Below are 24,170 nucleotides of genomic sequence, written 5' to 3'. Positions count from 1 at the left end.
GAATTAGTATTCAACTACTTTTATTGACCCAAATAAACAAAACCTCTATACTAGAACTTTTTGCACTTAAAAACAAAATCAAAGCAAAATAAACTTACTTAATTTTTTTAAGAACATAAAGAACGCAAAAGATTATTTAAACTACGTATTACAAAAATACACACGCAAACCAACTACAAAATTAATGACAACAATGGTATTTTATGTATGATTCACAAAAATAAACAAAAGAAGTTACCGTTCTCGGGTACCTAGCTAATATCCAAATGTACAACAAATAATAATGACGTAATAGCATCTAACTAAATTCGAAAGTAATCTACTTTTGACGAATGAAATAAACAAAACAATGACCCAACTAAAGAAAAAAATATTTAATAAACTAACCCAAAAACTTGAAGTTATTTGTATTTCACAAAGAACATTAATTAAATAAACAAAAAATTGTGTAAGCAAATTGAATTGTAATCAATTTGCAGTGAATAATAATGAATATGCAGCGGGAAAAAAATCAGATTTCGCATGCGTGTGGCACAGTCGTCTGCCCTCACGTGTCTGCCCGTTCAGGTAAGCACACTTAGGCATTTTTCCCCATCTACACCGCGCGTACCATGCCGCGTGGCTGCACAGCGCTCATTGTGTACGGTGCGTGGCAAGTTTCTTACTTGCGTTTACTTCAGTTTCACATTTTGTAATGACTCCGTAAATGTTACATCAGAATAGCTCTAATATTTTGTCTCTTGCCGCAAACTTATAAAACATTCACATAAACCTTACATATTTCCATACAAACTTTCATCCCCTATTCCCTATTGTTATTTTACACCCTTGAAGGTAAAACTTTTACAAACTTTGTATGTCATATTTATTTATATAGAATCAACAGCCTAAAAAATAAGTTTCAAGCTTCTAGCTCTAAAAATGACAATACTTCCATACAACTTTTCATCCCCCCCCCCCTTTTTAAACCCCTTACAACCCTTTTTTCGCATTAAAAATTAGCCTGTGTCCTTTCTCAGGCTCTAGACTATCTGTGTACGAAATTTCATTTAATTTGGTTCAGTAGTTTGGGGGTGAAAGCGCGACAGACAGACAGAGTTACTTTCGCATTTATAATATTAGTAAGGATTAAAGATACAGTATATTGTTACATTTGAAGTTAGCCCGGCTAGGCAACCAAAAATAGTAACAATTTCCTGATCCTTTTGAAAGTTTGATAATGTTAATGTGCAATTACTTTAAAAATTATTTTTGACATTAGTCTCTCATACAAATATAGTATTAACTATTTGTTAAATGGAAAGGTTTTTACTTCTTTTTTTTTTCTCCAAGTAAATGAGTATTTGACCCATAATTGGTTTTATTATTATTTAAAAAATAACCATCACAACTTGCATACCATGTATGTATAATTTTCCACACACATCCTCTGTCACTCCTTGATGAATTGTGATAACAAAAAAAAAGACAATAAAACCTAGATCAACTCCTTCAGTCATATTCTTAACTGAAGTACAATATCATGCAAGAGTGGCATAGCATCGCCTCTGATCATCATCGCCATTGGCCGGTGTTGATACCGGTGATCAAATTTTTACATACACAGTACTAAAGCTGAAATTTTTAGTTTGAAAAATGTGGCTTGGCCCTGACCACATTCGTGAAATTGTCTGCCTCGTGATTCACTTCATTGTTTTGTATTGAGCTGCCGGCGATGCAACCTACAGTCAAGCGAAAACTGGTTGGAGGATGTACTTACCTTCCCTTACAAAGGTGGAAAACAAATGGAGGCAGGTCTGTGTGCCAAGACTAATTACAAGATACATGACCTTATATGGACTTGAATATTGTCCCAAGAAATTCTTGAGCGTCACATTACTCCACAGCGTAGTTTGTTCTGATTGGCTGTGCCTAGCGAACATTCTGCTGCATTGCTGTGCAGTCACATGCCTACGTGATGTTGCGAACTTCTTGGAAAATGACTTACGGCGCCAGGGTGTCGCGTCACTGGTTTCTGTTTGAAATCCTACCTTGGAGAATTCTGAAGTACAAGAAAATGCCCAAATTTAATTATCACATGTTGATTTAAACTGACCAACAAATAGCAATAAGAGAATTTAAAAAAAAAATTAAAAAATGACTTTGAATATTATGCAAAACCTAACCACAATTAATAATTATTAATATTTTTTTAGCATAAAGAAAGTACCTTAATTACATGTGCATAACAGATGAAACATGATTATAAAATAATTGTGAACCCTAAAGAAAACGCAAGCAACATAACACATTCATAGTTAAAGTGGAGTTGTTATTAGCAGGAGGCAGGAGTAATGCAATGTTAATTTAGGATTGTAGGTTGTCTTGGATGTTGTAGATGAGTCATCTCAATTTTGAGTTTGTTTAATGCTTTAGGTTTTCATTTGTTTGAGGCTTTCTCTTACTGAAGATTTTTTCTTCTTTGATTTTGTCCTCGGTTGGCATTAGTTTTATGAAGTTCAGGTAGTTTTCATATTTGGGTAAATATGGTATGTATGGTTTAGGTTAAAAATTTTTATTTGAATAATTAGTACCAAACAATCGACATGTCTCTTTGGTAACAAAGGTCTGTCACAATGAACGTAATTGATCAATCCATTGAATGTTTTAATACCAGCAACAGTTAAGAAGTGTAAACTATTGATTGTAATAATTTAGTTACAAACTAATTCCTAGTTTTTAATAACAGAAAGAAAAATATTTGTTAAGCTTATTAAGTATTCTGTAAAAGTATGCATGGTTGGGAAATCAGGATGAGTTTCAAACAAAGCTACAGCAAAATTGTGTTAAATGAAGATATTTTAAGAACTGGTTTAATCTAAGTAGTGTTGTTCAGAAATTTTGTATCATAATTATTTGTGAAGTATGTGATCAAAGTAGTATAGTTGTAATGTGTATGGAATATTAAAAATTTTATTAGTTTTTAGTGAGTATGAAATGTTGTAAAGTTGTAAAATGTAATTGTATAAACCTTTTTAACTTTCAAGGTTATTTGCTGCAGTTACCATTTTATTGTAATTTTTTTTTAATGGATATTGTTTTATCATTATAGCAGGAAGACAAAAGAAAAATCCCATAGTTTATCAGAAGACAACCAACACAAATTAAATCACAAACCTGGGTCTGTTCGTCAACAGCCAAGACATGGTAAGTTAACATGTGCTTTGGTGAAATTGCAGGGGTTTTTCAACTCGGGGATGGTAACCGCCATCTTGGTTTCAACACCAACAGTTCTTATACCAACAGTTCTTATACCATTATATTTTTTTATTTGATTTTCAAAATTTGGCCCTGTTAGAGTACAGTTTATGATTTAATGGGATGCCTTAAGTTAATAGTGACAGTTACAGATAGTTCACCCAGAGAATTCACTATTAGTATTTAATTCAATCTTGGGAATAAAATACAACTGTAATAATCCTGTCATTAGACACTATGTCATTGACTTTTTAAATCTCTAAATTTGTGACATGAATATTTTCAATATTAAACTATTAAAAACTGTGCTTGCATACAAATTGTTGGAAGTTGAAACCATATGGCATATTTGAGTTTCTATATTTTTCATTGCCTGCAATAAGCAGATATGCAAAGAAAACACTTTTTTTTTTGGTTTAGTAAATAAAAAATAACTATCCAATTTGAAAATTGTAATTTTTTGTCCAAGGATTGTGTGCAAATCCATGCGGTGTTGTTTTTATTCACACACTTGTATTTTTCCTACTAAATGTATTTGTAATAATATTTCAAGAGATATAAAAACACTTATACATGAGGATGAGGTATATCAAGAAATTGAATTTTAATTTTTTACTGATCAGGGCCCTATTAGAAAATAAATAAGAAGTTAAGAAATACTTTGTACTAATAATTTGAAATTTCAGTTCTGCAGTAAGTTTGGCATAATTCTTTAACTTGCCTATATTTTACAAGAGCAAAAGAAAAAAAGTCATATTTTTACAAGTAACTAATTAAACTACCTATTTACCGATCATATATAAATGGCAATAAAATAGTAATAATAAACTTAACGGAATTTAATCATGTAATTCAGACTGTTTATCTTGGTATGAGAAGATTAGACTAGTGAAAAACTTTAATGTTTCTATCGGGAGGGTTTTTAAGTTTGAAGAGCACACATTTTTGAAATATTGAAACTTTTTTTCTTTCATTTCTCAAACCTATGACTAGAGACCGGAAAAATTCGCGGGTTCAATGACCTCCAGGATAGACTCCACTATCATCTACACACTCGGGCAAATGCCAACTGTTCATTGGATGTTGACTTGTGAGTCGTCTCGACTGGGTGGTCTGTGATTCCACACTTCTACGAGTGAGGGTCTCTAATTGGCCCTCATTACTCCAGATTATCAGTGAACCAATGGCAGAAGCAGCACTAACGTAAAATTATTTGAAATGTAGCATTTCACGAAATGAATCCGCGAATTTTTCAGGTCTCTACCTGAGACTCATCTTAGAACTTAATATTGATTAGTATCAATATTTATCTAAATAGTTTATTGTTAATATTGCATACAGATTAATGATAGCAGTGACTGCACGACTAAGTCAAGGCTTAGTGAATCCCTCCAGGTGGTTGCATGTTGTTCGTCACCTGTATTGTCCGCCTGGTAGTTCCTGTGACGAGACTTAGCGCCTGCACGCAGGTAAAGGCGACTTGTCGCGCGACGGCAACAACTCGCGGACGTCCACCAGCTTGTCGGAAGGGGACGTGGGATCGGAGTCGTCGGACTGCCCGGAAGCGGAAGGCCTGGGGGAGGCGGCGTCTGCACGGGGGAGGCTGCGAGCGGCCGCACAGCTCTTCGAGTCGGACAACAACAATTCCTTCTTCTCGGCCAACGGCTTCACCAAAGTGCCGCCGCCCCCTACGACCACCGCGGCCTCGACAACAGGTAGTAGGTATTTGTGCACTTTTGCCCTAGGGTGCAAGTCAACAATTTGGCGTGACCTTAGCGGTTAGGTCCCGTTCCTGATGATGATCAAAGTAGTAAATGTTCTAGGCTTCAAGTAATTTATTTAAGTGCATAACTGCATGCTTGGAAAAAAAAATTGTGAAACAGTTTTGCTAGGGATGGACGAGACAGCAAATTTTTTGAAAGCCAAGCAGAGTTCGTTATTTTCTAGTCTTAGTCGAGCTCTAGTTATTTTTACGTGTAAACATTGTAGCTTTCAGTATACTGTGTTTGGTAGGCGTAATTTCGTGAATGGAACGGAATTAGATTAGAACAGAAATGTGTAAACACGGTGCTGTCATCTGTGGAAGTCTCGGAAATCTAAAAAAAAAAAAAAAAAAAAAAAAAAAAAATGGTGGATCCGCGGGATTCTTCTGTATAAATTGCTTTCGTGAACACTGTGCAGGTATTAAAAAAACAATGCCAAATCAAAAAATATGCATTATAATTTTGGCAATCCTAGTTAACATTGAAATATACAGATAGTGCAATGTCCGTCATACTGTAGACCTAAGATATGGTTAGCCTACGTATATCGGACATCGTGTTGATTAAAAGAATTGGTTGATTAAATTTTTACATTTAAATCTTAAATGTTGAATAAGGTTAAGGTTTCTTTGTAGGAGGAATTTAACTGATTTCTGTTTTAACTTGTTTCAGGTTGATTATGTTTTAATTTAAAATTTAGTTTGAAAAATACTTGAAGATAGCAGCATGTTTTTAAGTTAAAATTATATTTTATGATTATTCAAGTTTACAAATTTTATTTCAGGGTAGCTTACATAGGCTGACCTATATGCTTAGTTCATCCTCTGATGTTCGTGAAAGTTAATATATACAGGTGCATGTTTCACATTTGGGTCCGCTGTCTAGATGACTTCAGCTTGTGGCTATAGCATGTTTCTGGCTTTCTGCATGCATGCGCAGTGGACTATCAACCTGTTAGATTTCCGTTGTGTAACATGCGCTTGTTTCATTGCATTTCTGGTGCATACTTAAATTTCACTCTCAATGTGTATATAGAATGTAGGCGGTGATAATACCGGATGAGGGGAAATGTCACAGGTTCAGCGTTGCGGCATTTACACGCAACGCATTTGGTACTCCTGTTCGGCTAGCCCTGAGAAATCAATAGTACCATCTTGTTAAACAGAGTTGGTTAGGTTTTAAAAAGGTAAAAAATTATCACAATTTTTCCCTGAAATTAATACATTTATATATATTTATTATGCTTAGCATTATTTTTAAAAATTCTACAATAAATTGAGTACTGAAGGACTACATTTTTTTAAAGGTGTAGATTATAAAAATCTATTAATTTACTAATGGTCAAAATGAATAATGCATAGACAAACGTACTAGTATATATATTATTTTTTTGTAAATGTTGAAAGTACAGTAGAATCTAGTTATAGCGAGCACGGTAATAGCGAGAACATGGCTATAACGAGGTATTTTTGAGGAATTTACGGCGTGATCGCTTCTAGCGCGCTTTTGTTATTTGTCTGCTTTATCTCCACCCCTCTCGCTCGCCACTAGACATCTTGCCGTTGACGCGTCACATTCTTCAGCCGTGCAGTCGCCACCTAAGTGCGTGGCTTAAAAATAGAATCCCATCCTTTCTTTCTTTTATCAAACTTCCGTTAGTTATCTGTGCCGTGTGTAGACAAAGTTTGAGATTGGAACAGAAACAACGTAAGAAAGTATTTTTTACAAATTACAAATATGTATGTTTTTGTTTTTATAATCGCGTATTTTCACGTTTTTTTTGGTTATCTTAAAAGAGATAATATCAAAAAGCCGCTCTAATGAAATTTAATTGTTTCTTGGTTAACAAAAACTATTAATTATCAAATATTGTTAATTGTTTATATTCTATTTATTATTTACGCGACGTCATACTGATCGCATACGCAATACGACTGGATTCGTTGCTGCAACATAACATAGCATGTTATGCGGTATCAGAAGTAACGAGTAACGTAACGATAGTAACGAGTACTAATTGTTATAGTAACAAATACATACGGTTACACATTTTTTCGTTACTTTTACACCTCTAGTCGGCACTACCGTATTTATTTCCGAATCGCTAGGGCAGTTTTCTTGTAACTTTTGTTTCGGTCAGTTGTTGGGGTATCTGTCCGAGAAAGGGGTGGTAATGGTTTGAGTTTAATCCCAAATTTATTTTCTAAAAAAGTTGACAGGTTTCTTTAAATGAAAAAAGTATAGTTTTCCAGCGACTATTACGTTTGAGGCGTACGTGCGTTGCCGCAGCCGCACTCCTGCTTTTTTGTAAGGAATTAAATCGTCACGCTACACTAGCACCACCTGTCAGCAACATCCCGAACCAACATGGCCGCCAGCAGACAGCCCGCGTCGGCAATAGATAGCAGGACAATGCTGCGTCGGCCGCGGGCTGAGATGCTATACTTACGTGGCTTGATAGAGTATTCTGGTTATTTTGACGCAATCGGTGATCGCATCCGTACTTGTGGGGTATCGTTTTAAAGAGAATTCACACATCTGCTCACAGAAATTAAGATTTCGTTAATATAACCTGTTATTTTCCTATTATACAGGTTTAAACACAATTTTTATGCTATTTTCGGTTAATTTTTATTTTTTGGGGGCCAAAATTTGTCCAATTCGGTTATAGCGAGGACACGGTTATAGCGAGGATCAAACCCGAAACCGTGACACCTCGCTATAACGGGACTCTAGTGTAGTTCATCATTGCTACTATCTTAAATGGGTCAAATGTACTAATTGCATTTTTAATAGTGTCTAATGCTACATGTTTAATACTACTTTTTGCATTTTTTTGTAAAATATTGAGTGTTTTTGGAAATTTTGTGGCAGAGTGGCTTCTGGGAAATAAGGGGAATAACAACATAAGTGAAAGGTAAGTTAGGTTTAGGTCAGCTACAGTAATTATGTATTAAATACATATTATTAATGTTGCTGACCTAACATAACATACCTTACACTTAAATTTTTATTTGCATTACTTCCCTGAATTTGTAATGTTTTCAGTATTTAAATAATCTAATAAACATTTTCCACACCATTGAAGGGAAGTGTTAAAATTACCAAAACAAATAGTGTAAACAGAACCGCAGCGTAGTTAGCTCTAGTTAGCATAGTTTCTGATTTCTTCCATTATTTTCTGGTTAAAATTCCCCCCCCCCCCCCCCCCCCCTTAAAAATAATTATACTTATGCATTTATGTTACAAATTTTAAAAATGGCATTAACCGGATCCAAATTATGGTGGTACCAGTACAAGATGTATCACTTTTGGTTTTGCTATGTCCGTCCGGATAATCGATACTATCGATTGACTCTGAAGTAGAAAAAATGTACTTAAGAGACATTAAAATACTTTATTCACGAAGTTGGTTTGCTGTGTTACAAATCTATGGTGTACTGCTGTTGTTTCATTCAAAAATTTCTAGTGTATTTAGATGTGTGTGTACATCTTTAGCCATATCTGATGTTAAGTCTGTTTTCAGATGTCAAAAAGGTTACATTTGCATTGGTACCATCGGTGATTATTTATTTATTTTATTTGTTTAGAAATGGATCAGAGAATTTGCATTAAATTTTGTTACAAGAACGAAATAAAGTGTTAGCAATGTTTTAGAACTGTTAAATATTGCTTTTGGTGAGTGCTATAAGTAAAGCAAGGGTTTATGAGTGGTATAAGCATTTACAAGAAGGCAATGAAGATTTTGAAGATGATCAGCGTCCTGGGTGCCCCAGCACATCAACATTCAATAAAAACTTGAAAAATGTGAAAAACATTATTATGAACGATCGCCGAATCACAATCGGAGAAGTCGCTGATGATGTTGGCATATCAATTGGCTAACACCATGAAATTTTTTCTGATTTTTTATGTATGAAACGTTTGACAGCAAAATTTGTTCCAAGATTGTTGAATTTCGAACTAAGTTGCTCTGGAGTTGCTAAATGAAGTTGACAACAATGCAGAACTTTTGAAACGTGTCCTAACAGGTGATGAAACATGGGTTTATAGATATAGCATTAAAACTAAAGCTCAGTCGTCCCAGTGGAGGCATTCTGAATTGCCAAGACCGAAAAAAGCTTGACAAGTGGGTCGAATGTAAAGGTTATGCTCACTGTGTTCTTAAATTTTAATGGCATAGTGCACCATGTGTTCGTCACAAGGTCAAACAATCAACAAGAATTACTACCTACAAGTTAAAACACCATTTGCGTGAAGCAATCCGAAAAAGGAACTCCAGGATGTGTGGCGAAATAATTCATGGCTTTTGTACTACGATAATGCACCTGCTCACACTTCATTGCTTGTTCGTACATTTTACAAGCATAGATGATATTAAAAGTGCATCGCAAAAAGGGCTGAACGTTATCCCAAAGATAGTTCTAGAAGTTTTTTGGGGATTGAAGAAATACTGGAAGTGTATTATTATTTCTAATTCGGGCTATTTTCAAGGGAATAACATTAATTTTAAAAAAGAAATTCCAATTATCGTTACTTTTTGAACACACTTTGTATGTAGTGGCATATACAATTTATGGGTATTGTAAATTCGTAAAATACTGCATAAATGGCAACAAAAATAAATACATACTAAGAATGTATATATGAAATTTCACTGTATGTCGTATGTTATTTTTGTTCATTGCTCAAATTAAATATGTATCAGGTTTGAATATACAGTGTCAAGTTGTACTGAAGCTGCTCGCTCGACTCTGCTCGAGTTTTTAGTTTCAGCCCATCTATAATTTTTGTTATAAATAATGAATAACTGTGGAAACAATTTTAATAACCAGTTATAAAGTTATTGAGAAAAAAATTCATGAAAGGTTTTTTGCATTGCTTATTTCATTAAAATTCAGTAAAACTCTTTATAGAAGTTTTTGAAAAAGACTACGCATAAACAGTGAAAAATTCTAAAAAGGGCCAAAACATGTCTGTTTGTTATGAAGAGTAAAATATACTGACACTTATTAAGATGCATAGTAATTTGGGGAATCTTAAAATAGGATTTGGTTTTTGATAAATGTGTACTCCAAAGAACTTGACATCTTTAATTCTTTTTGTAGTGGTTTGTGATGAGTGTAAATGTTTTGCAACACAGTCAAAGGCAGTATAAACATATTTTAGAACCCAGTAACGTGAGCTGTTTTTACTATAATTGGAAGGACTGATCACTGTTGTGTATACATAAATACTTATATTAACATTTTCTGTGGAATCATTTTGAATAACAGCTGTGGAATGTTCATATATGCTGAAGATGCTGTATCTCTGGTTAAAATTTGATCTTGTTCATTTGCCAAATTGCATCAATTTACCCTGATCAATTGTAGTTACCTAGTGTGTGTACTACAGTTTTTATATACTGTGTTTGGTTTTTTTCCCTGGTGTTAGGTTCCTCTGACTGGCAGCAGAATGGACTCGCAGTTACTCACATGCCGGATGTCCTGCCTCCTGTACATTCTTCAGAAGACTGGCAAGCAGCATTTGGGTTTGCCGACTCTCCAGGCAACACCCCACCGGCAGACGTCGCAGAACTGTCGCAGGTCCCGGGAAACGTAAAGACTGACGAGGTTTGCGAGGACCGGCAGCTAGCCTCGCAAGTTTTCAACGGGCCGATCGCCCATTCAGTGTCTTTAGACAGTGTTGTGCCTCCGAAGTTAGTGCAGCGCTCGATACCTGAAGATTACATGGTGCTAGAACATTTAGGTCACAACGGCAGTTCGCTCGGACCACAGGATGGTGGGAAAATCGCCGGCTTGCACTCGAACGGAAACCCTGCAGGTTTTCCCAGCATCCACACCCCTGCCTTCGTTCAGGATCCTGGGGTGTTCCTATTGCGGCAACAACAGATGCATCATCAGTTGCTCGCGGCACAGCATTTAATTCCGAACGGTCTGGCTCCGTCACAGGTGGCCAGCAAGTTGCTTGCGGACTTTCACTTGCGGCAACAGGCGCAAGTGCAAGCGTTGCAACAGAGCCAGCAGCAGATACACTCCCATTCCAGTTTGGACAGGAAAAATTTTGTCAATAACTTCGTAGCAAACGGCACTAGCGTAAACGGTAAGTTTTCCGAGTACGGCGGCAGACCCGACGGTTCCGTTCCGAACGGGTCGGGCTGCGACAAACTGTCAAATGGGGACGGTGGAACCAATGAGAAAGAAGGTGCATTAAACGAAGAAAAATATTTGAACTTTGCAAACGTGGAGCGGCTGAAAAGCAACCCGGAAGTGTTTTCGACTTATTTCGGGGAAGGTAGCGACAGGGTGGTGGTGAAAGAGGACAGGCTAACAGACGACCTGGACTTTGATCCATTCCAAGAGACGCAGAAAGCGCTGGCGGAGATGATGGAGAAGGAGAACTTGCAGGGGGTCCAGAACGCTCAGCATCACAACCTCATCCTGGCACACGGACACGTCCCCCCGCAGATGTTCCCACAGCACGCACAGCAGTTCGGCCAGCCGCCAGCCTTGCCGACGTTCAGCGGGGGCAGCAAGGTGCTGGCCTCGTTCGCCTCAGTCCAGCACGTCATGCCTCAGCAGAACCAAAGGTAAGGTGGTCTGGCTTCTGGCACATAGAATTACTAGAGAGGGTACCTGTCCTTCCCAAAATGGTTGGGTGGGAAAATTTATTCTGGTGGTATACATGCAATTGCAAAGAAAGCTCTGCACTTTAACCTAATTCAGTACATGTATGCAATCTAAAACTTACTATTATCAGCATATTAAACTCAAATTATTAACGGTGGCGTAAAAAAATATTCACAGGCATGATCTATTCAGCATTTGAAACATACACAAAGTAATCAAAATTATTCCACTACTTTCGTGAAATGGTAGCACAACTATTCTTATCGACAATTGGAAATATAAATGTTAAACATATTTTAAATTTGTAAGAAACTGTTATTTGTTGGTTTCGGATCAAGTGCCGGTTTCGAAAAATGTAAACAAAATTGGTTACGACCATGGACTACATCAACAACAAAACGCGGGCACTGTTATGTTATGGTCAAAATGTGAATATGGTTTTAGAAACAATGTTTAAATCAATAGTTAAAATTGATCTAACACTGTGTTCACTCAGTAGTAGTTTACTTGCTCCATTTATTTAGTAATTGATGGAACTTGTGCTTTGAAAGTAACATCAACAAATGTTAACGTAAATAAAGTGCCAGATTCTAGTGGAAGTTTGCTGTAAAAGTGTTTTTAATACTGTTGAATGGGTACATGGCCATTGTAAAGTACTAAAACTAGTGGTTAACTTGGGCAAGAGAATGTGCACATCAAAGAGACTTAAAAAGTCCAGTTTTTTATGGTGAGATTATCTTGTTCAACTCTTGTTTTGAACTTTGTGTATACAGTAGAACCCTGTTATAATGTTCCTGCATATAGTGTTTTCCTGCTTATAATGTCATATTTTTAAAGTCCCAATATTTCCCCCATAAGGACAATGTATTTATTTCCTGCTTATAATGTTCATAAAGTGTAATTTCCTGCTTATAATGTTTGCTTTCTCATTCAATAAATGGGGAAAAAATGTTTTAAAACCAAATTATTCCAACACTTACAATAAAAATTTTCCTTTATGTATGTTTACAATCACTGCCATACAATACATGAAGTTTGTTAAAATACAATTTTATGCAATATAATGAAGGTACACAATGTTCATAGTTACGTGTCAGTTGGCATCCTTAGTCAACTCTTCTCTTCCTTGCCATTCCAGTGGGTATTCAGATGCACGTACATAATCCTACGATATTTAAGTTGCCAACCATTGAGTGAGGGCATAACTATAAGTGTTTTCTATTGCTTACAAATAATTTTTTTTTTTTTTTTTTCCATTCATACGTAGGAATCCCAAAATTAAACATTTTCAGGTGGCGAAGGAGTAGACATTCTCACTCTTAATGTTGTCATCATGAATCGTGAGACAATTTTACAAAAATGTGGCAGTGTATCTTTAAAGACAAACAAAATTTAACCAGGGAACAAGAAGAAGTTGAAAAATTGTTGGCTTGTTTCAGAAAATTCATGTATCAAGTATACTATTACTATCTTTGGTTTTAACATTAAAGTTGTTTACATAGCTTTGTGAGTCCATTGGTACAAAGCTCGAACATTGTTAAGTGCTAAATTGAGATTTCCTGCTTATAACGTTTTCCTGCTTATAATGTTTTTTTCTTGTGCTCCCTTGAAAAACATTATAACAGGGTTCTACTGTAATTGCTTGTTAACATTAATTTCAGATATTTGTTGGGAACAATTCTATTAAACAAACACAACCACTTTCAAACAATTGTTTACTTTTGGGAATATAGAAAAGTTACAAATGTTTTCGTTGGGATTTTAGGAAATTCGGTGCTGCCAACTGCTTTTCCGAAAGATTTCTGTTTTAGTAAAACAAGAATCGCTGAACATGCGCAAAGACACCATATTTACAGGAATTTATTATGCTGGTTTATAAACTTAGTTTAGTAATTGCGCAGTAATCCAGGGTTACTTATGATTGCAACCTCATTTACAACTAACTGTTTTCATTCGTAATATATTAAAGTTTAAAGAGGAGAGAGAGAAAACCGAAAGACACCAACTTGGCTACGAAATAATTTTTGTGCTTGCGTCACCAAGTTTTTGGTTTTTGGCTGAATGGTTTACTGGGGCACATGGCCCGAAAAAATTGGAAATGAAGGATGTTTACAATGGTATACGAAGCTGCAATGACCAAACACATTAACGTATAGTAAATAAACTTTACAATATTCACTTTCATCAAAAATTGTTCTGTGTAAAGTATTTTCTGACGGTTGGGTATTAAATGCATCACTGTTGCAGCATAGAGGAAAATTATTTAGCATCAAGCTGGAAAGTAATGCATTAATACTGTAAGGAAAATTATATTCCAAGTAAAAAAAAATAAGTAAATCACAGGTACGTAAAAATTAAGTTATACAGTAGTTGAGGAATTGAACAGACTCAAATTACGGCCTCTCTTGTACAGGATGTTAGCAATACAGTCTTTGTTACTTGATAAAGCAAAAAAGTTACTGTGATTTATAATAAAAAATTATAATCAAGTACGTACGTTTATTTAGTTGGAAAGCAGAATTGCCTAAGCTCTGTGTGTGTGCTCTTTGTTTCGCAGGCTGCTACCAAATATGTCTGTGTCCGGATGTGCCAAGCTGTTGGATGGATTAGCGCTCGCAGCCAGTCCGCCCAACGGCCCGTCCCCAGTCCCGCGACCGCGACTCCCGCCCCCGCCCCCAGGTTTCGCTACCACCCCAAATCACATGAATGCCTTTGGACTCGGTATTCCAAGGGCACTTACGAATCCAGGTTAATTTTTTTTTTGATATCTATATTTTATCTGCATGTTGTTTAATAGTGTTTCTTAAAAAAAAAAATATTACAAATACACTTCTTAATGAAACTTTGTTTTCGAGAACTAAGCTTTCTAATGTTGTTAAAATTTTTAAGTAATATAATTGTATGTTAATTCACAACTTGGTAAATACATTAAATAAAGTTTGTAAGATTGTTAAATTAAATAGCGTCAATGTTTATAATTTAAAATTTTTTTCAGATTCTAAATCTGCAAGACCTAAAGTGAAAATAAATATTGTTAGTGTGGATCTGTTCCAGATCTGGAATTGGCTGATTTGATTGATTTCAGTGGTATTAAAGGATTTAGTCAAATAGTTTTTGGATCAAAGCTGGTTGATTTTTTCCCCTATAGCACAATTAATTTATAAATTAGTATTTTTAAAAGGGGTAAAAACTTGATCTGTTGATACTTAAGATATGGATATTCATCTAATTGGGTAGTTCCTTATTAATTGGCTGATATCCCACTATTTGGCGGATACCCTAAAATAAGGATTTTCATCTCATTGGGTAGCTCCTCATTAATTGGCCGCTATCCCATTTATCGGTGACTACCCCACTAATCTGAGAATACCCCACTAATCTGAGAATACCCCACTAATCACTAGATGCCCCTCTAATTGGCCAATATCCCACTAATCTCTATTCCCTACTTATTAGCAGGTACCCTATTAATCAGGAAATATATGGGTTTTCTGACTATTTTTTTTCTGATGGAAAAAATCTTACATATTAAGTTTGATTAAATTATGATCTTATTGAGCCAATTACCTGAAGTCTTGTTTTATTTAAAAGGAATTTGTTCAGTTAACAGGGAAAACTGATTTTTTTCATCATGATGGGCATTTTTTTTTGTAACAACTGATGGTAAAATATTATTTAGTTAAGTGTCATTACCACAAAAATCTATATTTATTTTTACGTTTTACAAGTAGTATAAAAATACAGAAACATTTATGTTAACTTAATTCAAAATGAAGATTTTTGTGTATTCCATGCTTCATCAGCTATAAAAAAATTACTATAAGTTGCAATTCCAAATAATTATGCTGTTTGTAAAACATTTTCCAATTACATTTTGGTGCTGATTCTTATGGAGCTACTGTTCTATTTTTCTGTCATTAAATTTGTGTAAAAAAAAGTAATATCTTAAATATCCACTTTTGTGTTTGTTGTGTCAATAGTGACAAACCAAGTATGTGGTAAAGCGAATAGTCAAATTAAAACTTTTAATTTTGTACCAATTTTATTTTTGTGTTAATTTTTTTTTAATTGCTCCTACCAACTTAATCTGTTCAAATATTGGTTTTGCATGACTCAAGTTATTTCCAAAAAAAAAAAGTATGAAGGCAAGAAGAATCCAACATGCTTCGTGGTGTTTACTGTTTTTTTGAAAGGATGATCGTTATTGGTTATCGGCCAGATCTGCAGCAAGCAATCTGTTTCGACGTGATCAGCAGATTCCCTGATCGGCCGAGCTCTAATTATAATAAACATTGATTTTTTTAGGTTTTTTTGATACGAGAGGGCATAATGAGTCACAATGCTAATGCCCATTTGGGTTGTGTTTGCAGGTAGCAAAATACTGCCGTTCATGGGCCTCAACAACCAGCCGAACGCGACGAGCAACGGCCCACCGTCCCCCACCGCAGCGCACTCTCAGGCCGCCCTGTTCCAGCCGTCGGGCACCCCGTACGGGCTCCAGAACGGCAGCGGAGGGCTGCTCCTCCCCAACGCCTCAAAGTCGTCCCCAGGCGAGGCGTACACCGCCAGCGACTGGCCGGAGAGCGTCCGTGCCCTGTTGCCCGGCGTTGCCTTCAATGGCACGAGTGCCTCCGTGGTGTCCTCCCAGGGCGCTGTGTTTGGCGTTCACGCACCGGTGCAGCCAAACTCACAGAAAGGTGAGAGAATCATTTGCCGATCCAAACTAAGTTATTACTGCGTGCATTTTTTTTGCTCGAGACACATTCTTTGATTTTTTTTTTTTCACGTGTGCTATTGAAATTCTTTGTATACATTCCTTAACAACCCAGACCTCGGCTAGATGTGATCTGAATCGCACTTAAAAAAAAAAATTATTTTTCTAGCGAACCAATGTATCACTACAAGTGTAGTTGGTTAAGATATTTTGTGAACATTAAATTGGCAAATGTTTTTTATGTGATTTTGGAGGGATGTTTTAAGTAAAAGTTAATAACCAAATATTGTAGATTTATTTTCCATTATGAAATACTTTTCACACTGTGCATGACAATACAGATTCAACACAGTTAATGGCTACTGATCACTCAGGACAAAAAGATTATTTTGGGGTTATGAAAAATAAGTGAGATTATTCCAAGTATTATTTCTTTGTCCACTGAAATGTCCCGCGGTTACTTCTAAAAGTTGGGTACACCCAGGAAGCTAGCGGTCTGTGGGATGATACAAAAGTTAACTATTGCCCTGTCATGGGCTCCTGCAGAAGACTGGTTGTCGGATATTCAAAATAAAATGTTCTGTGCAGCCCGGACAAAAGCCATTAAATTTGTCCCTCTCGCTACAAAAAAAAAATAATTCGTTAGCCTTCGACCACTGCGACCTCCCATGGCAATGTTTGAGCGATGACTAGCCAGACAAAGCACAGAACAAAAAAGATACAAAAAGTACCAGTTGGGGACTTCTCCAAAAATGCTGCCTTCCTATTGGGGTATAAATACTTTTCTTACTATTACAACTCTGTGATTCCCCGGTCAGAGAACTTTTCCACGGTCCTGACAAACTTCTCTTGTCTTGCTCTTAACACGGGATGCGAATGCGATAAAATACTGTCTTTATCATTCCAGCGCCACGGCTTCGCACACCTTTCTTCACTTCTCTTTTTCACATGATCACTGTCCCGCGTACAAACGTCACAAAACACTATGAAATACATACATACGTAAAAATATAATCCACCTACATGACAAAAACAAAATATTTATTCTTCTCAAAAAAACTCGTAAAAGCAAGGGAGGGCAGGGTTCTGCAATGTTGCAACTGAAGTGAATGTTTCTGTGAACTGAGACTGTTAAAAGAATTAAGGGAAGAGTGTCTTGCCAGCGTCAGGTCATTAGATGAGTGAGAGGAAATGGCAGCACCTTGAGAAATCGCTGCAGCGTCCTTCATGTTCCCCCACTCTGAAAGTGTTTGTTGTTCCGTGCACGGTAGTTGATGAGCGCGGTGAATGTCGCAGCCTGGACGGGCTCCGGGCCTTGCACCGACTGGACGGCGCTGGACCCGGCCATCATCCCCCTCCCCTCGCACTGGCTCCAGGACGGGGCCAGCCCACAGGTGGTGTACGCTGGCGGCGAATGGACCAGCGCCACCCCCGCCCCCGCCTCCCCCGCCGGGCTTCAGCATGCACCCGCAGGGCAAGCCCACTGACGTCCCCAGCACCGAGAGTGAGTGCGTTCCCCCACGCCGACTGCGTGTGAAGCCATTTTTTTTTCCCTTCAGCTTATTGCTGCGCCATATTGGTTAGATGCCCAGAACATTGGCCGAAGTGTAGCGTTTGCTGCGTGGAAACAGTTTACGAATTTTTTTTAAATGAAAATACGGTTCTTAACGACTGAGATTCTAATTCACACACACTTACTAACCTTCGTCAGACATGGTCAAGCACCATTTCTGCGATGTTTCGGGCACGTGCGGCATGACGATTGGCAAGGTCAAAAAGTGACTTTGCCTGCGTCGCATCACACCGTTCTCCTGGGTAATTTTTGGCACTCCGTGCCATTTGCGACATGTGCAGACACTCGGAGAAAGGTGGCGTAAGGGTTTAACTTAAAGGACTTGGGTTCAAATTCCAGACCATTCATGCTGATAATGTTTTTTTTTCCCCCCTAAAACTTTTCTGGGCGGATTCTGGAATGGTTCTTTAAAATAGGCAATGGCTTGGAGCATGTATTTTTTTACGGAAAAAATCTGATTGCTTATTAAACTGCAGTAAGTTGTGCTTGCTTTAGCGATAGTTTTCTTGTAATTGGCGGCAGTCGGCAAGAGAAGCTATTGCCCTATTTGATTGGGCCATTCAGGGTGTGTTTGCTTCCGCACTGGATGGCTGACAGTTGACAAAGCCAACCACGAAACACAGCCAATTTCACAAATATTTAACACACAACTGGTTGGAAATCTTTTCAAGCCTAATTTAAAAATTGAAAAAATTCAAGTAGTTCCATGTTTGGTCTAGGGATGTAAAAAAAAAAACCATGGAGCATCTTTAATACAAACTTGAGTAATCTTTAGGCTTATATACATACAGTGAAACCCCTTATTTACGTTACCGTTATTTACGTTTTCCCGTTATTTGCACTATATTCTTCAGGTCCCATTTAGTTCCCATTTAGTCCAATATAATACATTCACGCGAATTACGTCTCAAAAATCGAATGCATCCCGCTATTTACGTCATATAACAACCATAGTAGGCCTAAAAACATTGTGAAAAACGCAACGTTTATAGTCGGCAATGAACATTTTAAATCAAAAACTATACATATTTTATAACATGAAAAGTTGCTTTTATTTCTAAACATGTAATAATTTAAGCCTAGGCGTGTAAAAGTCCGAGTAATTATAGCAGGAGACAATCTAAAATGCACGAGGAAAAAACGTAAACTCACGAATGTATAAACGTGGCTGATTGTTAAGTTCTGATACTGTATTTATTAGTGATGCACCGATATGACTTTACCGATTACCGATTCGATTACCGATTATGAGAGCAATAATCGGCAGATACCGATTCAGTTACCGATTATAATGAAATTTTTTTAAGTGTAATAATGCACACAAAAATTATTATTCCCATGTGATTTGGATAACAAGATTAGGTAAAATTGAGAATACAGTTATAATAACAGTATAAAAATATATAAAATACACTATTAAGTCATTGCAAAGTGTAAATTAAATTAACTTCTATTTAAATATTTGTTATTGTAAACAACTTGAACTACAGTCTAATAATTGTAATTTACAATGGGTAAGTTTTTGTTGCGGAAAACAAGCATTATTATCGACTATCACATAAGGTTGCATCAAGAAATCACCGTTTAGCAAGGTAAACATGCTGCTTTATTTTGTTCACTTGAGTTTATAGAAAAATGTTTCCACACTTCACTTTTTTTCTCCCTACTCGCCATATCACTATAATTATATAAAAATTACTAAATACGAATTCTAGCACATGTGATTTTATTTATGTTGACTGAATATATAAAATTATAAATACTTTTTCACTCTTCACGTCACATACAAATAACAAACGGATAATGTTACCAAAGACGCCCATAATGAGTTTGTAAAACGCAGTGATAAAAACTAGAAGGTATCGGGACCACGATTTTGAACCGCTACTGAGACTCGAAAAGATCGATTGTCATAGAATCCACTGCAACTGTTTGTGTTATTTTGATTGGGTGCCATCTATTTTACGTCTCTGGCTATAGGTAATGTACAAGGCCACTAAACAAAAGACGAAACGTAAATAAACGTGTAGGAAAAATGTATTTTTTTATTGTTTGAGGCAATGAGATTTATTAAACTTAACGAAATATCTGTAATTATGATATGACGGAGTTAGATGAATTTTGTAATATATACAAATATTACTATATTTCGTCCTAAAATGTGTAAAAAAATATTAGTAAAAACCTACTTGATTACGCCGGGATGTAAATAATCGGCAAAGTAATCGTTAAGATAATCGCCGATTACGATTAATCGGTAAGTACCCATAATCGCCGATTACGATTCATCGGTATCCGCATCGGTGCACCACTAGTATTTATGTCACAACTTAGCCGAAATACTGGTACGAGACATAAACTTCACATGATAAAATGAGCGGAGTCTTTGTAAGTGTTTTAAATGTATTTTATAATTTCGGAAGTATTGTACAGTTGACGCATATTTTTTAAACTAACAATTTATTTCTGGGGATCGTAAATAATTAATTATTTGTATCAAGACATCAAGATGAACGTAAACTGAACATGTCACGGCAGCGAGAAAACTGGTGTATACCAATAAACTGGTATTAGAACTAGACAAAACTGGTACACGGGAGGTGGAGCTTATATTTTTTTACGCTAAGCTCGCATCTTTTGGCTGGCTGCTGATGGAACGTCACGAGTCTGGGAGGAGCGTTGAGTGAGTTATACTGCGCATGCGCAGCTCAGAGAACAGAGAGAGCCAGCCGGCGGCTATGCCGCGCCATAACAACAGCTGATTGAGTACAATGACCTTTCTCCGCGCACGGCGTGCTATTGACGGTAAATTTCCAATTTGCGGCTTTTTTTTTTTAATTTTTTTACCGTGGTACAATGTGTGTAATGTAGCCCGTATTTGTTATGAACGCTGCAGGATGTGACTGTATTTTAATTCACTTTAACGTATTTCTTACTTTTCCCTTTATTTACACTTTCCCGCTTTTTACACTTTTTTACTTTGTCCCCATGAAAAGTGCAAATAAGGGGTTTTGCTGTAGTAATTCTGAAGCTTTTACATCGCAGTTCATTAGGAAACGTGATTAGTTGATGTAGGTCTGATTAAAAAGGTATTCATTACAACTTAAGTACCTTCAGCATGCAACTCTTATATTCTCCTGCTGTTTCATTATTATTAACAATGTAGATAATTAAGTATTGAATTTGCTAGAGATGGTGGCTGATTTTACATAATTTCATACTGTATTTATGATTTTCGGTCATTTAGCACATCATCATCATAATTTTGTTTATGTTAACCTATACTACAAACATAAAAAATAGTTATAACTTCTATGCAATCTCCATACTCAAAATTTTGTAGAAATTTCTGCAGTAACAACTGTTTCGTAAAATGATCTTGGAATATCCTTTTCCACATAAATAATACGTATTTATACCATGTGTTACTGAAAAGAAATAAACGTACAAAATACTTGTCTATTTTCCCACCACCTGTCTGAGAATATTAATGGCGCACGTAAACATGAAGTGAAGACGAATGACAACCGACGAAGAAACACGGGCGAAGCACCATTATTACTATTAAACACAATAGTTACCATAAAAGAACTACCATAAAAAGAACTAAAGTTACTATAGAAACACCATAGTTACTGCAGAAGCACAATAACTACCACACATGCACCATCGTTACTGTGAACAACAGAAATATATATGGGGCAAATATAATGTTACGGCACTGCTACTTCACCACTGAGCAGAAGCACAATATTATTGTTCATGCACCCTGAATATTCTTGTACTGGGTCTATAGTGTATAGAGCAATAACGAACTTGAATACTTAAAATAGCGATTAAATGATAGTGTTGGTGTGAAAAATTATTTTCATTATAATTTTCCAAATTAACATGCTAAATTTAAAGTCTTTAACAGCAATGCAACTGGATAAACATATTTTAGACCTTGTGCTTCATAATGAGTTTATTATACTTTTTATTAATTGATACTAGTTACTTACAAAATTTTTGTAACAAAAATTCAAATAGCTAACTCATCGAAGTACAGTAGAACCCCTATTTTGCGAACACGGATTTAACAAAAACAGCGATTTAACGTAAAGGTTTTCAGGAACCATCAAAAAAACACCAATTTATTAAAATAATACAGATTTCGAAAAATGAAAAGAAATTGTAATGGAAACTTATTAAAAAATACACTCTTTGGTGTCAGTAATAGAATGGAGATATTATATATTAATATGTGCCTTTGCATCATCTGTCCAAGTACGGAAAAATTAAAAAAATTGTTCAAATTGCTTAAAAACTCCGGGCGCTGTAACTGAATTGCGTAGGTGCGTGCCATTGCGCGCGCCTGGATAGATAGACTGTCCGCGACACATGACATCACGAAGGGTTTCTTTGTCCGCATCCCCCCTCCCCCTCCCTTATCATTGGCTTGACTCACCACGTTATCTTCCAATCACGCCCGCATAGTAACAGTGCTAGCCAATAATCACATGTTTCCAAATACAGTAAAACTCTGTTGAGACTTTTTTCAAGGGACTGGATGCTAAAAACTTCTTAACAGGGAAAACTTCTTACAGGGGAAATACATTGGTTAAAATTCAGTCGCTATATAAAAACCAAATTTACTCATATAACATGCTGTATTAACTATAAAATTACACTCGCCTATTATCATCAGTGTACTTGGAAAACTATACAATTACATCAATAAACTGAATTATATACACTGAATTAAATGTAATAAGCTCAATAAAAAATGTATTAAAACACTAGCAAAAAAATCAGTTTTGAAAAATATTGTGTCAGCTTTGATTGTTTTAACACATTTTCTGACTGACTCATTACAAAATTGTCAAGTTCCCACAAACTCTTGCTCACACTATCAGGACCATTTTGTGTTCCATGCACAAATAACTTCAGTTTGTCCAAGTGGTCAAGCACTTCAGAGTACGTGAAACTTCGATTCTACGTACACTCCAAAATTTGTCCTTACGACCGAGTTGTACGTACGAACCAGCGAGGCAAAATTACGTCCATTTGTGGCTTAAAATCCCCCCCCCCCCCAATATTCCACACCGCTGCCGCGGGAAATGAATTGCTGTTGCCATGTCCTGCTGCCACGGGAAATGACCTGCCATGTCTATATATTATGCTGATGTATTTTCGATCGAAATTATATCCTATTCGTGCAGAAACAACACTTGAGCTAATCAAACGTAAAAAAAAACTACAATAAAATAATAATTAACACACAATATATTTGCTCAAATAAAAAAATACCGTGGGTACTTTAAGTGTAGATAAGATTAGCTAGTAGGGCTAAAAACATCGTGAATAGCGTAACGTTTATAGTTGGCAATGAACATTTTAAATTGCAAAATATACATATTATATAAAATGAAAAGATACTTTTATTTCTAAACATGTAAAAATTTAAGCCTAGGTGTGTAAAAGTCAGAGTAATCATAGCAGGAGACAATCTAATGTACAAACGTAACGGGAATGTCGGGATAGTTATGTGGCTGCTTGTAAATTCTGATACTGTATTTATGTCATAACTTAGCCGAAATACTGGTACGAGACATAAACTTCACACGATAAAATGAGCGGAGTCTTGGTAACTGTTTTATACGTATTTTATAATTTCGTAAGTATTGTACAGTTGACACATATTTTTTAAACTAACCATTTATTTCTGGGAATCGTAAATAATTAATTATTGGTATCAAGAAATCAAGATGAACGTAAACTTGAACATGTCACGGCAGCGAGAAAACTGGTGCGTATACCAATAAATTGGTATTAGAACTGGACAAAACTGGTACACGGGAGGTGGAACTTATATTTTTTTCCGCTAAGCTCGTCTATTGGCTGGCTGCTGATGGAAGGTCATGAGTCTGGGCGGAGCATAGAAAGTGAGTTATACTGCGCATGCGCAGCTCAGGGAACAAAGAGAGCCAGCTGGTGGCTACGCCGCGCCGTAACAGCAGCTGGCCAAGTACAATGACCTTTCTCTTCGTACGGCGTGCTATTGATGGTAAATTGCCATCAATTTGCTGCCTTAGTTTATTAAGATTAATAACCACAAAATCACAACTAAAAAGTTCGCCTAAAATCACACAACCTAAAACCCCTTTATTGCAGGTTTTCAATTACTGTTTACTGAGCACGATATAAAGCGCGTGCACTGCTTTTTGTTAGAAAATGGTATGTAGATGGAACAGCAGCTCAGTCAAGCAGAT

General features: G+C 36.3%; 1 protein-coding gene across 12 annotated transcripts in view; it reads left to right on the top strand.

Moving 5' to 3' along the window:
• The window catches only part of LOC134534877 (uncharacterized), a 59,425-nt gene that overhangs the window by 23,882 nt on the left and 11,373 nt on the right, over positions 1–24,170 (top strand). For 7 of the 12 annotated variants that reach the window (XM_063373537.1, XM_063373533.1, XM_063373531.1 and 4 more), the window contains exons 9-14: positions 3,092–3,186; positions 4,707–4,955; positions 10,437–11,592; positions 14,190–14,380; positions 16,003–16,329; positions 17,643–17,850. In XM_063373537.1, coding sequence (XP_063229607.1) covers positions 3,092–3,186; positions 4,707–4,955; positions 10,437–11,592; positions 14,190–14,380; positions 16,003–16,329; positions 17,643–17,833 — 2,209 coding nt within the window. In that variant the 3' untranslated portion in view covers positions 17,834–17,850. The remainder of the gene's footprint in view (positions 1–3,091; positions 3,187–4,706; positions 4,956–10,436; positions 11,593–14,189; positions 14,381–16,002; positions 16,330–17,642; positions 17,851–24,170) is intronic. The other 5 variants (XM_063373539.1, XM_063373536.1, XM_063373529.1 and 2 more) reach the window with 1 other exon arrangement.

Source organism: Bacillus rossius, chromosome 8, assembly GCF_032445375.1.
Source record: "Bacillus rossius redtenbacheri isolate Brsri chromosome 8, Brsri_v3, whole genome shotgun sequence".
NCBI classification, from domain to species: Eukaryota; Metazoa; Arthropoda; class Insecta; order Phasmatodea; family Bacillidae; genus Bacillus; species Bacillus rossius.
Note: the sequence above shows the minus strand (reverse complement) of the source record. Positions and strands in the feature narration are given on the sequence as shown.